The sequence below is a fragment of the Saccopteryx leptura genome, chromosome 3 (genome assembly GCF_036850995.1).
Source record: "Saccopteryx leptura isolate mSacLep1 chromosome 3, mSacLep1_pri_phased_curated, whole genome shotgun sequence".
Taxonomy (NCBI): domain Eukaryota; kingdom Metazoa; phylum Chordata; class Mammalia; order Chiroptera; family Emballonuridae; genus Saccopteryx; species Saccopteryx leptura.
The window spans coordinates 330,280,792-330,294,711 of NC_089505.1; the positions used below are offsets into that span (position 1 = coordinate 330,280,792).

Genomic DNA, 13,920 nt, shown 5'->3' on the forward strand with positions numbered 1-13,920 from the left:
AAATCAGGCAGTAATAAAAATTTGAATTCCAAATAAATAATATCTTCATATATAAATAGGTAAATTGTCTTACAAGGTGCAATCAGTCAGACTCACTAGCATTAATCATTGCAACCTGAAGTTTTGCTTTATCCACAGCAGCAAGATGGAAATTATTGATGACAATACGGTAGTCAGGGCCCGAGGTTTACCATGGCAGTCTTCGGATCAAGATATTGCAAGATTCTTCAAAGGACTTAATATTGCCAAGTTGGTTTTCTTTAATCTCCTTTTTACTTCACAATCCCAAAGGGATAATGGGTTTCTTACCATTTTTTCCTGACCGTATTTTTTTTCTCACTCTGCTTTCTGTTCTGTTCTGTTCAAAGGGGAGGTGCGGCACTTTGTCTAAATGCCCAGGGTCGAAGGAATGGAGAAGCTCTGGTTAGGTTTGTGAGTGAGGAGCACAGAGACCTAGCACTACAGAGACATAAACATCACATGGGAACCCGGTACATTGAGGTATGTTCTCAGAACCTGAGACCCTTGACATCTTGAGTATGACCATGAGAAAATCAGAAATTATATTTTAATTTCACTTTCTCTTCTTAGGTTTACAAAGCAACGGGTGAAGATTTTCTTAAAATTGCTGGTGGTGAGTGCCTTTCATAAAATATGACTATGATAAGAATCTAAAATTTTACTTATACCAAGGGTAGATAAATAGGGTCTTGAATTGTTTTTATTTACCAATGAAACGTAGGAATTGACTTTTTTTTAAATAGGAGAAAGTGTTCACTAGTATCAGTAAGTATAATATATAATACTTGTACTAAGTCTTGAGTCAACCAACTATAGTTAAATAGCTATTAAAAATAGTATTATACAAAGATGAAAGGGTCATATAAAGTTATGTACAAAGGGAAAGAGCACTTGAAAGAAATTAGTCTGAAAACTACTTTTAAACAGCTACATTAAAATACTCCAAATTACATTGCATATCTGCTTATAGTTTTTCTCTGAATTTCCTTAATTCACCATGTCCATGGTAGCTTTCTGGTTTCTAGTATTTTAGAATATGTAGTGTTTGATATAATATGGTCAGAAAGAAGCAGGAACATACACAGTTTTTATCCAATTCTTAAGTGATTTATAACTTTAAAACCTAAAAATAATTGATGTCACGTATGATTTATTCAGCAGATTTATATACATATATATATCTATTACATATATATATATAAGTTTCTATTTCTCTGTTCAGATTGCTTTATAACTTCCTTGCTCCTTTTTTTTTTTTTTTTTTTCTTTTTTTTTTTTTTTTTTCTTTTTTTTCATTTTTCTGAAGCTGGAAACGAGGAGAGACAGTCAGACAGACTCCCGCATGCGCCCGACCGGGATCCACCCGGCACCCCCACCATGGGGCAACGCTCTGCCCACCAGGGGGCGATGCTCTGCCCATCCTGGGCGTCGCCATATTGCGACCAGAGCCACTCTAGCGCCTGGGGCAGAGGCCACAGAGCCATCCCCATCTTTGCTCCAATGGAGCCTTGGCTGCGGGAGGGGAAGAGAGAGACAGAGAGGAAAGTGCGGCGGAGGGGTGGAGAAGCAAATGGGTGCTTCTCCTGTGTGCCCTGGCCGGGAATCGAACCCGGGTCCTCCGCACGCTAGGCCGACGCTCTACCGCTGAGCCAACCGGCCAGGGCCCCTTGCTCCTTTTAATATAGTGGATATCTTCCTGTTACTCAATTTTTTTTTAAAGCAAGAGAGAAAAAGACTAGAAGGGAGAGAGATGAGAAGCATTAACTCATAGTTGCAGCATTTTAGTTGTTCATTGATTTCTTCTCATCTGCATTGACCAGGGGATTTCCAGCTGAGCCAGTAACCCCTTGCTCAAGCCTGTGACCTTGGGCTTCAAGCCAACAACCATGCAGTCATAGCTATGATCCCATGCTCAAGCCGGTGACCCCCCACTCAAGCTGGTGTGTTTGTACTCAAGCTGGCAACCTTGGGGTTTTGAGCCCCAGTACTCAGTGTTCCAAATTGATGCTATATTTACTGCACCACCTCCTGGCCAGGCTGTTACTCAGTTTTCTTAAATGTTAATTGCTATTCAGTATTTTATGTATTATAAATTTTTATTAAACATCCCTGTTGAGTATTTAGACCTTATTTACAACTCTTTACTCTATGTTGCAGTGAATATTTTTGTATCTCTGTATGTGCCACTCACTAGGATGAATGTTTAAAAGTAGGATAGCTGAATCAAGTAATGTGGGTGGATGTCTTAAGAGGCTTCTGATACCTGTTGCCAAAATATACTAGGTGACTTTCACTTAAATACAGAGAACATTTATATCCCTGTATTATATAGCCCTGGTAAGACATTTTTGCAATTGTAGAACTGAAATAATAGCATCCTGTTTACACAATTTCCTGGTATAATTGTGTTCTGGTACTTATTTCTTGAGATAAACCAAGGTTTCCAAATTCAGAGCTTCAAGTTTAATAGTGTTTCCAGAGTTCCCAAGGTAATATTTGATACTGGTTGGGGATAAAGTATATTTTGAATTGCTATAATCTTGAGGTTCCATGATAGATACTATAAGTTGCAGATGGCAAAGTTAGTTAATGTTCAAGTTAATGCCTGGGATTTCATGGTATGTGGGCAGTACCATTAAGGGAAAATGTTCCTGGTATGTTAGCTTAAAGGATGTGCATTTAAATATTTGCTACATGGTTGTACTTGTACCAAATGTTTTGTGTTTATGCAGATTTTCATCATCATTATTGTTGCTAATATTATTATTATTATTATTATTATTAAGTGGGAAGGCAGAGAGACAGACTCCCCGCATGTGTCAGGACCGGGATCCACCCGGCAAGCTCCCTACTGGGATGCTCTGCCCATCTGGGGCTGCTGCTCCATTGCTCTGCAACCAACCTATTTTAGCACCTGAGGCGAGGCCATGGAGCCATCCTCAGCATCTGAGGCCAACTTGCTAAAACTATTTGAGCCATGGCTGTGGGAGAAGGAGAGAGAGAGATAGAGAGAGAGAGAGAGAGAGAGAGAAAGAAAGAAAGAGAGAGGAGGGGGTAGGGTGGATAAGCAGATGGTCACTTCTGTGTGTCTCACTGAATCGAACCTAGAACTTCCACATGCTGTACCAACACTCTACTGCAAAGCCAACTGGCTAGGACCAGAATGTTTATACATGTTGAAACTAACTTCCAAGTATATTCATTATACTATTCTCTCTACTTGAGTATGTTTTAATTTTTTTTAAGAAGAAGTAATCAAAAATAATAGCAAAAAATCACTAAAGTACTTTATACTTAATAACTTATTCTCATAATTTATGAGGTAGGTAATTTTACCCTAATTTTACAGATTGATAAACTAAGTCACAGAAGTTAAACTTGACTAAAGTTATGCTCTAGTAAAATGGTACAGCCAGGACTGAACCCAGGTATTCTGGCATTAGGACCTGTGCCTTTAACCACTATGATGATTAATTGCTTCTCCATGAGAGGAATATGGTGGTTGGTCAATAATTTAAATGTCTGGCTGCTCTCCTAATTGAGAGATTTTTTTATGAAAATGTTAAGAGGAAAAGTCTGTAGTCTGTGGGAAGAGAATTCTTTTTTCCTGGGATGGTTATTATAAATTCAGTTTGGAGTGTGGGTCTTAATTATGAATTCAGTACATTGTCACAAATTTTAACCATTTTGAATTCGGCAAAATTGATGTCTTAATCATTTCTCCCCCTGCGTAATAATATTTGTGTTCCCTAGGTACATCCAATGAGGTAGCCCAGTTTCTCTCCAAGGAAAATCAAGTCATTGTCCGCATGCGAGGGCTCCCATTTACAGCCACAGCTGATGAAGTGGTGACCTTCTTTGGACAGCACTGCCCCATCACTGGGGGCAAGGAAGGCATCCTCTTTGTTACTTACCCAGATGGTAGGCCAACAGGGGATGCTTTTGTCCTCTTTGCTTGTGAGGAGTATGCACAGAACGCGCTGAGGAAGCATAAGGACTTGTTGGGTAAAAGATACATTGAACTCTTCAGGAGCACAGCAGCTGAAGTTCAGCAGGTTGGTTTTTAATACATTATTGGTGGTTTTGTATTATATCTATTCCTTTTTTTTTTAAGTGAGGAGGGGAGATAAAAAGACAGATACCCGCAAGCTCCCTACTGGGATCTACTCGGCATACCCTGTCTGGGGCTGACGCTCAAACCAGTTGAGCCACTGGCTGCGGGAGAAAAAGAGGGAGGGGAGAGGGAGAGAGGCTGATAGCCACTTCTCCTGTGTGCCCTGAGGAGGAATCAAACCCAGGACATCCACATGCCAGGCCGACACTCTATCCACTAAACCAACCAGCCAGAGTTATTTTTATTCTTTATTTCCGAAAACAACCCTACATTTTTCATTGTTAAAATAAAACTTGAAAAAAATCTTACTGTGTAATCAAATGTGTTAGCCACTATTAGTTGGTATACAAACAAAAAAATACTATGTTTTTATATAACTAGAATGCTGCTATAGATATACTTTTTTAGTCTGTTTCAAAACTGTATATCATGAAATTTTATATTTAAGTTAATATTATGTCTCATGGAGGTACATAATTTATTTAGAAATTCTATTGTACATTTAGATTGGTTTTCTCCATTAGGAATTTCTAGATAAACATGTTTATAAAACTCAATTTCTGGTTGATTTCTTTAGAACTGAGTATAGGGTGTAAACTTTTTAAGGTTTTTAATTTTAATATTTTGCCAAATTTCCCAGTAAGCTTTATTAGTTCCATTCTCTTGGTGGCAATGTAAGATTTTCTTTTGTCCTGTTACTCTCAGAATTCAGAGTTGTTTTTGAGATACAAATGGGATAATCAGTTCCTAAAAACATTCTAAGATCTAGGCACCTATAGGGTCTCAAGACTTTTGGTTTTTCTTTTTGCCTTAGCAGCTGAACATTTCTCTTAAGGGTCAGATAGTGTTTCCTTGGTAACAGATCATGGAGACTGCTTCACAAGGCTCTTTCAACTTTGATTGCTCTATATTTTCAGTTTATGGAATGATGAAGTTTGCAGTGGTAAATTTTTCAGCAAATCCAGCGATGCCACATGTGGTATTTACACAAGGACCTCATAGTATTATCAGCTAGTGGGTATGTTCTGAACTAAGACAAACGTAGATGAGAACTTTTGAGTTTGCCTGGAAGCAATTTTTTTCTCAAAAATGTACTTGACCTCATTCATTCTCAAGATATCTAAATTCCATATACATATTTAAAAGTCGAGAACCTCTGTTTTGCCAGTGTCTAAGGTTCACATAGAAACTAAGTGATTATTTTTATGGGTCACTAAAATTTTTTTATTTCAGTTTTTACATTATTCAGTCATTCTATCTTTTTTGCATTTTATATATATAATATTTATTTTATAAATGTTGCATTATATTTTAATATGATCCAAAGTCATTGTTTTACTTATAGTTGTGTTACTGGATTCTTCTCTTTATAATTCTTGGTTTCAGAGTTGGAATGCGAAGCAATATTAAGGGGAATATTGTACTTGGTAAAATAAAATCTAATAGATTGCTACAGTAGTCCATAATTAGCAATTCAAAATATTTATGAAAAGTGGCAGACTTTAAGGATGTTTGTTCCAAGGCAGATAGAGGTGCATTTGTCTAGTAGATGAGTCCTTAATCTAAGCGCATTTGCATTGTGTGTGGTATATGACTCAGCATGCATTTGTCAAAAATGGGTATCATGTTCACCTCACTGAAAAGTGAATCATTTTCTCCATGAGTGCTTCTCAAACTTCAATCTGCTATAAATCACCTAGGGACCTTGTTAAAATACAGATTTATATTAACTAGGTCTGGGGTAGAGCTGAGGAACCTGCATTTCTAACAGGCTCCCCAGTGATGCCAGCGCCGATCTGCAGACAGCATTGGCAAAGCAAGGCTCTAAATCACTTCCGTTTTCCTTTGAGTACAGGTGCTGAATCGATTCTCCTCGGCCCCTCTCATTCCACTTCCAACCCCTCCCATTATTCCAGTACTACCTCAGCAGTTTGTGCCCCCTACAAATGTTAGAGACTGTATACGCCTTCGAGGTCTTCCCTATGCGGCCACAATTGAGGACATCCTGGACTTTCTGGGGGAGTTTTCCACAGATATTCGAACTCATGGGGTTCACATGGTATTGAATCACCAGGTAAGAAAGTTGCTTGCTGGAAAACTGATTTGCTTAATCCTTACCATCAGAGTCTCTTCCAAATAAAGAGTGCAAATGTTTACCAGTTGTGTAGTAAGTCTTAAAGAAAAGATGTGACTATAAATGCTAGAGGTCTTTAAGATAAATTCCAGAAAGAATGCTAGCATTGGTATGGTCGTTCCAATTTTGTTCTGATTCTGTCATCACACATTTCCATCCAATTCTCAATAGCATCATTGTACATTATCGGTCTAATATAACATTTCACTATTGCAACCACTGGCTCTGCAACTCTGCTGTTGTTAAAGCAATCATAGACAATACATAAACCAATAAGCTTGTTTGTGTTCGAGTCGTTTGTATCCATAGAGTGTTTAGAAATGATTTATTTTATATGTTAGACATTAAATTACCTTCATCAAAGTGCAAATTCATTAAGCACTTGTATCTGCACCACCTAGAACAATATTTGGTCATAACAGGCACTCAGATGTATTAATGAATTAATTGTTTAATAGAAACCTCTATCAAAATCTTAAGTTCTGTGGTATGCAAGTGTATATTCTAAGCATATTAAAAGTAATTCCTGGGTTAGTGTCCCTTGACTTTTGGTTAAATAAAGTTAATCATCTTTGTTGCTGGACAATATGCCAGTATTTTGTGCTAGCATGAGAAGGACAGCATCCTAAAACCCTATAAACCCAGTAGTCTTAATTAAAATTTTGGAACTCTATTAAAAGCTAAGTTGTATTAATTTTTTAAAATGAGATATTTTTGATGAATGATGAGTTGAATATAGGTTTGTTTTTCTAAACTGCTAGTATTCTACTGTCTCTCTTCACATGGAGATTTGGTCATATTCATAACTACAGCCCTGTCTCACTGGAAAGTGCATGTCACTGAGTACAGGTAATTAGGAAACATCCTGAACCCCTGCATGATTCTCCACATGAGCACAGGCTCATTTTAACTCTTCCATCAATATTAAGCTATGCACCTTTTTATCTGTGTAGGTACCCTTTGAGCATGCTTTACTGGTGTTCTTTTGAATAAAATTCCCCACAATTCTCCACCAGGGATTTGTTAGGTTTCTCTTTGAGTCATCATTTCTAATAACCTGGGTGTTATTATTACTCTTTAATTAACAACAGTAGACAGATTTACCTATCATTGACCCACGTGACCTACTGTCGTTGCACTTGGGAGAAACGCTTCTTAAATGATGGTTAAGCTCTTAGCTATCTCAAAAATGTCAGGTTTCCATCTTGGGCTGGGTTTCCCTGTTATCCCTAATTTCCCTGGTATGGTAACTTGCATGGTAATAATTTGCACTAAAAAGTTGTTTAGTAACTGAAAGAAATTCATAAATAAAGAAGTCTTATAAGCTAATTATATCTTTTTCTCCCCCATAAAATGTCCATGCTAAATTTAAGGCATTTAGGTTCTATAGAACAGAAATCTATCAGCTTGGTTTTAAATAGATTTTTAGCAAGCTGTAAGTAATAGAGGAAATTACTATAAACACCAATTTTTGGCCAAGATTTAAGATGGAAGTGCATGGGTGTAGGTGAGAGAAGGGCTCCCATGCAAGGCTGATGATATAGCTGTCACCAACCTTCACAGTGCTTTGCAACTGCTGATTCCTGTCTCCCTTCCCTACCCCCAAGCCATATTAAGCTAGGCTGCAGGGAGAAGAAAGGAAAAGGATGTTGCAGGTCAGTGATGAACAGAACTTAGAAACAAAGGGAACACTAGTTTATTCAGTTTCTCATAGGATAAGCTTGAATACTGGTTCTGTTACCAGTTTTTTTCATTTGAATGTTTTAATTGGATTTTTCAGAATACAATTTTTAGTCCTCTATTTTGAAACTGCAGTTTGAAGGAGACCATTTTTTTTTCTTTCTTTTTTATTTTTAAATCTTTTCTTTCCTTTGTATTTTCTTAAGTTGGAAACGGGGAGGCAGTCAAACAGACTCCCGCATGCACCCAACCGGGATCCACCCCGCATTCCCACCAGGGGGTGATGCTCTGCCCATCTGGGGCACCGCTCTGTTGCAACCAGAGCCATTCTAGCACCTGAGGCAGAGGCCATGGAGCCGTCCTCAGTGCCCGGGCCAACTTTGCTCCAATGGAGCCTTGGCTGCAGGAGGGGAAGAGAGCGACAGAGAGGAGAGGGGGAGGGGTGGAGAAATAGATGGGCACTTCTCTGTGTGCCCTGGCCGGGAATCGAACCCGGGACTCCTGCACACCAGGCTGACGCTCTACCACTGAGCCAACCGGCCAGGTCAAGGAGACCATTTTAAAACCTTGTAAATCTAATACTAATAGGAACCGAAAAGGAATACTTTTAGTTATGGGCTCTCAAAACTGTTTCTTCTACATTTTGTGGGCCATTCTGATGATTAGGTGATGAATTGCAGGTCCGATTTCAGTGGATCACGCTGTCACCCAGATTTTGTGGCTAAAATGTCTGTACTATGGGTGATTGTCACTTTGCATGTTTTGAAAGCAACCATTTCCTTGTTGAAGGAGACAGTCTCCTTTTGTTTTTTTTATTCTTCCCCCACACGCTCAGGGCCGCCCATCAGGAGATGCCTTTATCCAGATGAAGTCTGCGGACAGAGCATTTATGGCTGCACAGAAGTGTCATAAAAAAACCATGAAGGACAGATATGTTGAAGTCTTTCAGTGTTCAGCTGAGGAGATGAACTTTGTGTTTATGGGGGGCACTTTAAATCGAAATGGCTTATCCCCACCGCCATGTAAGTTACCATGTAAGTTTTTCTTGGGTCTTGGCGCTATTCTACGCTATATGCTGGTAGGTGCTTAAGCTGCTTTCATAACTTTCTGTGTTCCTGGTTCTTTCTGAGTCAGGCAAGGTGGTTACATAAGGCTTTCCCATCTGAAATCGGTAGTATCTGGTAATCATTTAAGACCTTGGTTGTGGACACCCATAATTAGAGATGCTACAAATACCTCCTTTCAAATTATATTCTTGCTTTTCCAGTGATAAGCCCTTGATTTCTGAAGCTTAGTGTGCTCAAGATAAGCACTGACTCTGGGAGGCAACCTGGCTATTTAGGTATTTTAATACGCATTTAAAGGTAAAATAAAATGGCCGAATCTTTTTTTTTCTCTCTCCTGTAACACATTAAGCTTTCTTTAGAAGTATAATTTGACGTCCATTTTGCAATTTTAAGTTATTGAGCATTAAGTAATTTTTGGATAGGGTAACCTGGGGAGCATTTCTCTCGTTCTCCAGAATATCTGGAATGAGCAAGTTAGTAAAAAATATATAAATGCGTAAATATATTAGCCAAAAATTTCCATTGGCTCGCAGGATCAGTGCTTAATTTCAAGCCATGCTCTTGCTCATTGGCACCTGGGTGCAAGCCATCTGGAATCTTGTCTGAGAGGAATAAGCCCTTTAGTTTGAAGACCAAGTTCTGGTTGGTGACTAAGAAACACTTGGGATCTAATATTAAAACCTGAATCTTTTGACACAGTCTTCACTTTTGAATAAGACATACCTTCTTAGGAGGCATGTTGGGTATGTTTAAAGCATGTAGCACTTGAAATAAAGTCCAAAGATAACTGGGGCTGTAAACTGGATTATATGCTTGGTTCCAATAAAATGGGGAGTGATAGGACATCGCTTGCTAGTAAAGAGAAATCTATAACAATATACCTGTTTGAATAAGTATTATTCATAGAATATTCAGTGGGGCTTAATCCTTTTTTTCCCCGTGGAATTCCTAAATGCTAATATTCCATTTATCTGCTGCTTGCTGTTGGTGAATTTCTAAGAGTTGATCACTAATGAGTATCAAGTTTTAAAAATTTATGATTGGGTTTAAGTGGTTATCTTAAAGTAATCTTAGTTATATGTATTCTATCCACAAGCCGCTGATAATATCAGTAACTTTTACGATTTCCTTTAATGATAATCTATCAAGTAATGTGAGATACGGGAATTTGTTGTTCATGTATAACCCAAATTCTGCTGTGATATAATTTTACTTCTCTCTTCCTGATGCTAAACTGGTCATTTCATTTTCTTCATAAGACTTTTCATTTCTTCCCTTTTCTCCTTCACAAGCCCTAAAATAATATGTTAAATGCATTTTTCACATAAAAACATATTTCCATATCTTTACTTTTAATACTGCCCAGATATTTTAACTAAAATTTGACCACTTGCCATTTTAATGGAAGAGTTTACTCATTTTTTCATTCAAATCAGAATTTCTATTTATGCAATGCTAATATATATTTGTTCTACTAGACTGTTTTTTTCCTGCCAACTCACTTTAGTTGATTGCCTATTTATGCAACACCAAAAATTTTACAGAAATTGAATTTTTAAAAAGTATAATCTCAAGGACTAATACAGTAAAAATAGAGACTAGTTCTGACTCACTGAGGAGTTTCTTAGTGAATTTTGGAAAGAAATGCTGCTAAAGTCTCGTTGTAAACTTTTTTTTATTGAAATGTAACTTAAAATTTTAAGCATTTTAAAGTCACCTCCATTTTTCTAGTCTATGAATATATACATGTATTCTCTTTTAGGAATATGAGAATAGCTGTTCTTTCATATGAGCAATTCCCAAATCTGAGCAGAGTGATTTGTTTAGTTATCAAAATTTTCTAATATTCTTTGTTTTGAGGCAAAAGAGACTTATACCTACTATGTATGTTTGCCTTAGTGCTATGAGACACTGTCATTTAATGAATTGCTTGATAGTTTTGAAAGCAGTATATGAACACAGGCTTTATAATTTTCTATATGACTCAGATGCCTCAGTTTGTCCTGATTGCCTTTTTTGTGGACTCTTTAAGGCCAGTAATCATAATTTTAAAATTCATCTACATGTTAGGTATCTACAGGTAACTCAATTTTCGGTGAGTATGTATGAGGTACCCAAAAGGTGTATATGAATAGGTCAGTATGTGTACCCCCATATGAGGACTTTGCCCTGTGTCCCATGTTCAGTGAGCTGCCTGCTCCTTTCCGTACATATGTAGAATCTCGTAAGGATTTCAGAAAACAGAACAGATTTTCATGTGAAAAAAATGATCCCTTGGGCCTCTGCCATTTGCAATATAGATTAGGTTGTTCTAGGTGTGAAAGTGAAAGTTAGGAACCCCAAATTCAGACTTCTCAGTTGCCTCTTTTGTTGGATACAGATGGCCTATGTTTATCCCACACGTTAAAGGTAGGGAACAGTCAACTGGTCTGACTTAAGTTGAGTTGAAGAACCAGGAGACAAATTTCATTCTTTCTGTTTTCTATATAATTTAAGTCAGAATTTATCCACTGGCTCTCAGGAAGACTTCGGCTTTTATTTCTCAGGCATAATTCCCAGGCTGCATTTTTTTTTTTTTAAACAGGTTTAAAGATGTAGATAAACTTCAAAGCCCATCTTCTGGGTTACCTATAGGGGGAATAAAGCAAAGTTAATCTACTTTTATGTCACTTTACTCTGAAACAATCTATGCTTTGGCATAATAATTGGTACTGGTGAAGAGTCTTCATAATAACCATTTCTGTTTCATGCTGTGCTACAGGGTAGATAAGATGGAATAGCAGTGTAACTCTCAGAAAAGAAGTCCAGCTTTTCATTTGAAGTTAAACTAAATGTCAGTCTTGTGCCTCTTTCCTCAAAGTATTTGTTCGTGGTAACTGACACTCAGGAGTGGAAAGAAATATCACACATCATGAAATGGTTGAGAAGACTAAAAAAATTATTTTTATTGATTTTTGAAAGAGGGAAGTGAGGAGCATCAACTCGTAGTTGCTTAACTTTATTTGTTCATTGATTGCTTCTCATATGGGCCTTGACCAGGCAAGCCTGGAGTTTCAATCTGGTAACTTCGGTGTTCTTAGTGGATGCTTTATGCACTGCACCATCACAGGCCAGGTGAGAAGTTTGATGATACTGTACTGGTTTTTCCAAATTTCAGACCAAAAATGAGAAGTTCTTTAGGTTGATGGATTGTGAAGTTTGAGATGACTTCTAGATTTCTTGTGATAGCGTAAAGAATTGCTGTCTTACTTTAAAATGTGTATGTGCAATAGTAACCTTTATGGCTTTAGTGCTAGCACATATGTGTCAACTGTTGCAAATGTCACAAAGTCTCTCTCTCTGTGTTTATTTAGGCCTGTCTCCTCCTTCCTACACATTTCCAGCTCCTGCAGCAGTTATTCCTACCGAAGCTGCCATTTATCAGCCCTCTCTGCTTCTGAATCCACGAGCACTGCAGCCCTCCACAGCATACTATCCAGCAGGCACTCAGCTCTTCATGAACTACACAGCGTACTATCCCAGGTAAGGTTCTGACAGAAGGGAAAGAAAGGACAGAAACAAAGGACTCTTTTCATAGCCGATGCTTGAGTTCATAAAAGAATACTGTGTGCCTCATTGAAGGTTAGCATAGCAGGCAACAGCTCTGGTCATATCTCTAACCAAGAAGGTTGTTTCAAGACAGACTGAAATAAGTTTACTTTTTAACCATGTGTTAACAGCATCTTTTAGGCTATTTTTGTATACAGTTTTACTTTTCTTCCTTCTATCTTAGCACCATAAGTGAGGGACATTATAATCATTACAATATGGGGGCAATATCTTGTGAATGAATTAAAAAACAGGAAAATCCTTAATGACAACAATTATATGTATATTTTATTAAGTGAGTAGTGGGGAGGCAGAGATGAACTCCCACATGCTCCTGGACTAGGCTAGGATCCACCTGGCAAGCTCCTAACGGGATACTCTGCCTGGCTGGGCCGAAGCTCTGTTGCTAGACAACTGGGCTATTTTTTTTTTTTTATTGTTATCATTTTTTTTTTAGTGCCTGAGGTGAGGCCATGGAGTCGTCCTCAGCACCCAGGGCCAACTTTGCTTCAACCATTTGATCTGTGGCTGCAGGAATGGGGAGAAAGAGCAGAGAGTGGGGGAGAGAGAAGGGGGAGCGGTGGAGAAGCAGATGGTCACTTCTCCTGTGTGCCTGAACTGGGAATCGAACTAGGACTTCCACATGCTGAGCTAATGCTCTACCACTGAGCGAAACAGCCAGGGCCGACAATTATATTTTTGAATAGCATTAACTCATGTTACCCCAAAATAAATAAAAACAATTGTGTTAATTGTACACAACTTGTATTCTTTATCTCCTAAATCTTTACTTACATGTCCAGATTGAGATTAATTTAGAACTTCCTTAGAATCAACTTTTTTCCTGGTTTTCTAGGAAAATAAATTTTTTTAAAATTATATTTGATATTCAATATTATGTTAGTTTCTTATGTACATCATAGTAATTAACCATTTATAAAATTTACAAAGTAATCACTCCAATATGTCTAGTACCCACCTGACACCATACATAATTATTATAATATTATAAACTGTACTATAACTGTGAATATGTAGTTCTTAATTTCTTTACCTTTTTCACTCACTTCTTAAAAAACCCCTCCCATCTGATAATCATTAGTTTGTTTACTGTATATATGAGTTTGTTTGTGTTTCAGTTGGTCATTTACTTTGTTTTTTTAGATTCCACATAAAAATGAAATCATACTGTATTTGTCTTTGGCTAATTTATTTCACTTAATGTAGCACTCTTTAGGCCCATCCATGACAGGACATTTCTTATATATGTACCATAAGTTTTTTTATTTTTATTATTTTTTTTAATTTTATTTATT

General features: G+C 37.5%; 1 protein-coding gene across 7 annotated transcripts in view; it reads left to right on the forward strand.

Moving 5' to 3' along the window:
- Positions 1 to 13,920, forward strand: part of ESRP1 (epithelial splicing regulatory protein 1) — an 85,009-nt gene that overhangs the window by 26,268 nt on the left and 44,821 nt on the right. For 5 of the 7 annotated variants that reach the window (XM_066379151.1, XM_066379154.1, XM_066379156.1 and 2 more), the window contains exons 7-13: positions 139 to 249; positions 369 to 501; positions 592 to 634; positions 3,775 to 4,076; positions 5,991 to 6,209; positions 8,785 to 8,983; positions 12,370 to 12,538. In XM_066379151.1, coding sequence (XP_066235248.1) covers positions 139 to 249; positions 369 to 501; positions 592 to 634; positions 3,775 to 4,076; positions 5,991 to 6,209; positions 8,785 to 8,983; positions 12,370 to 12,538 — 1,176 coding nt within the window. Of the gene's footprint in view, positions 1 to 138; positions 250 to 368; positions 502 to 591; positions 635 to 3,774; positions 4,077 to 5,990; positions 6,210 to 8,784; positions 8,984 to 12,369; positions 12,539 to 13,061; positions 13,256 to 13,920 lie in introns of those variants that run through there. The other 2 variants (XM_066379158.1, XM_066379153.1) reach the window with 2 other exon arrangements.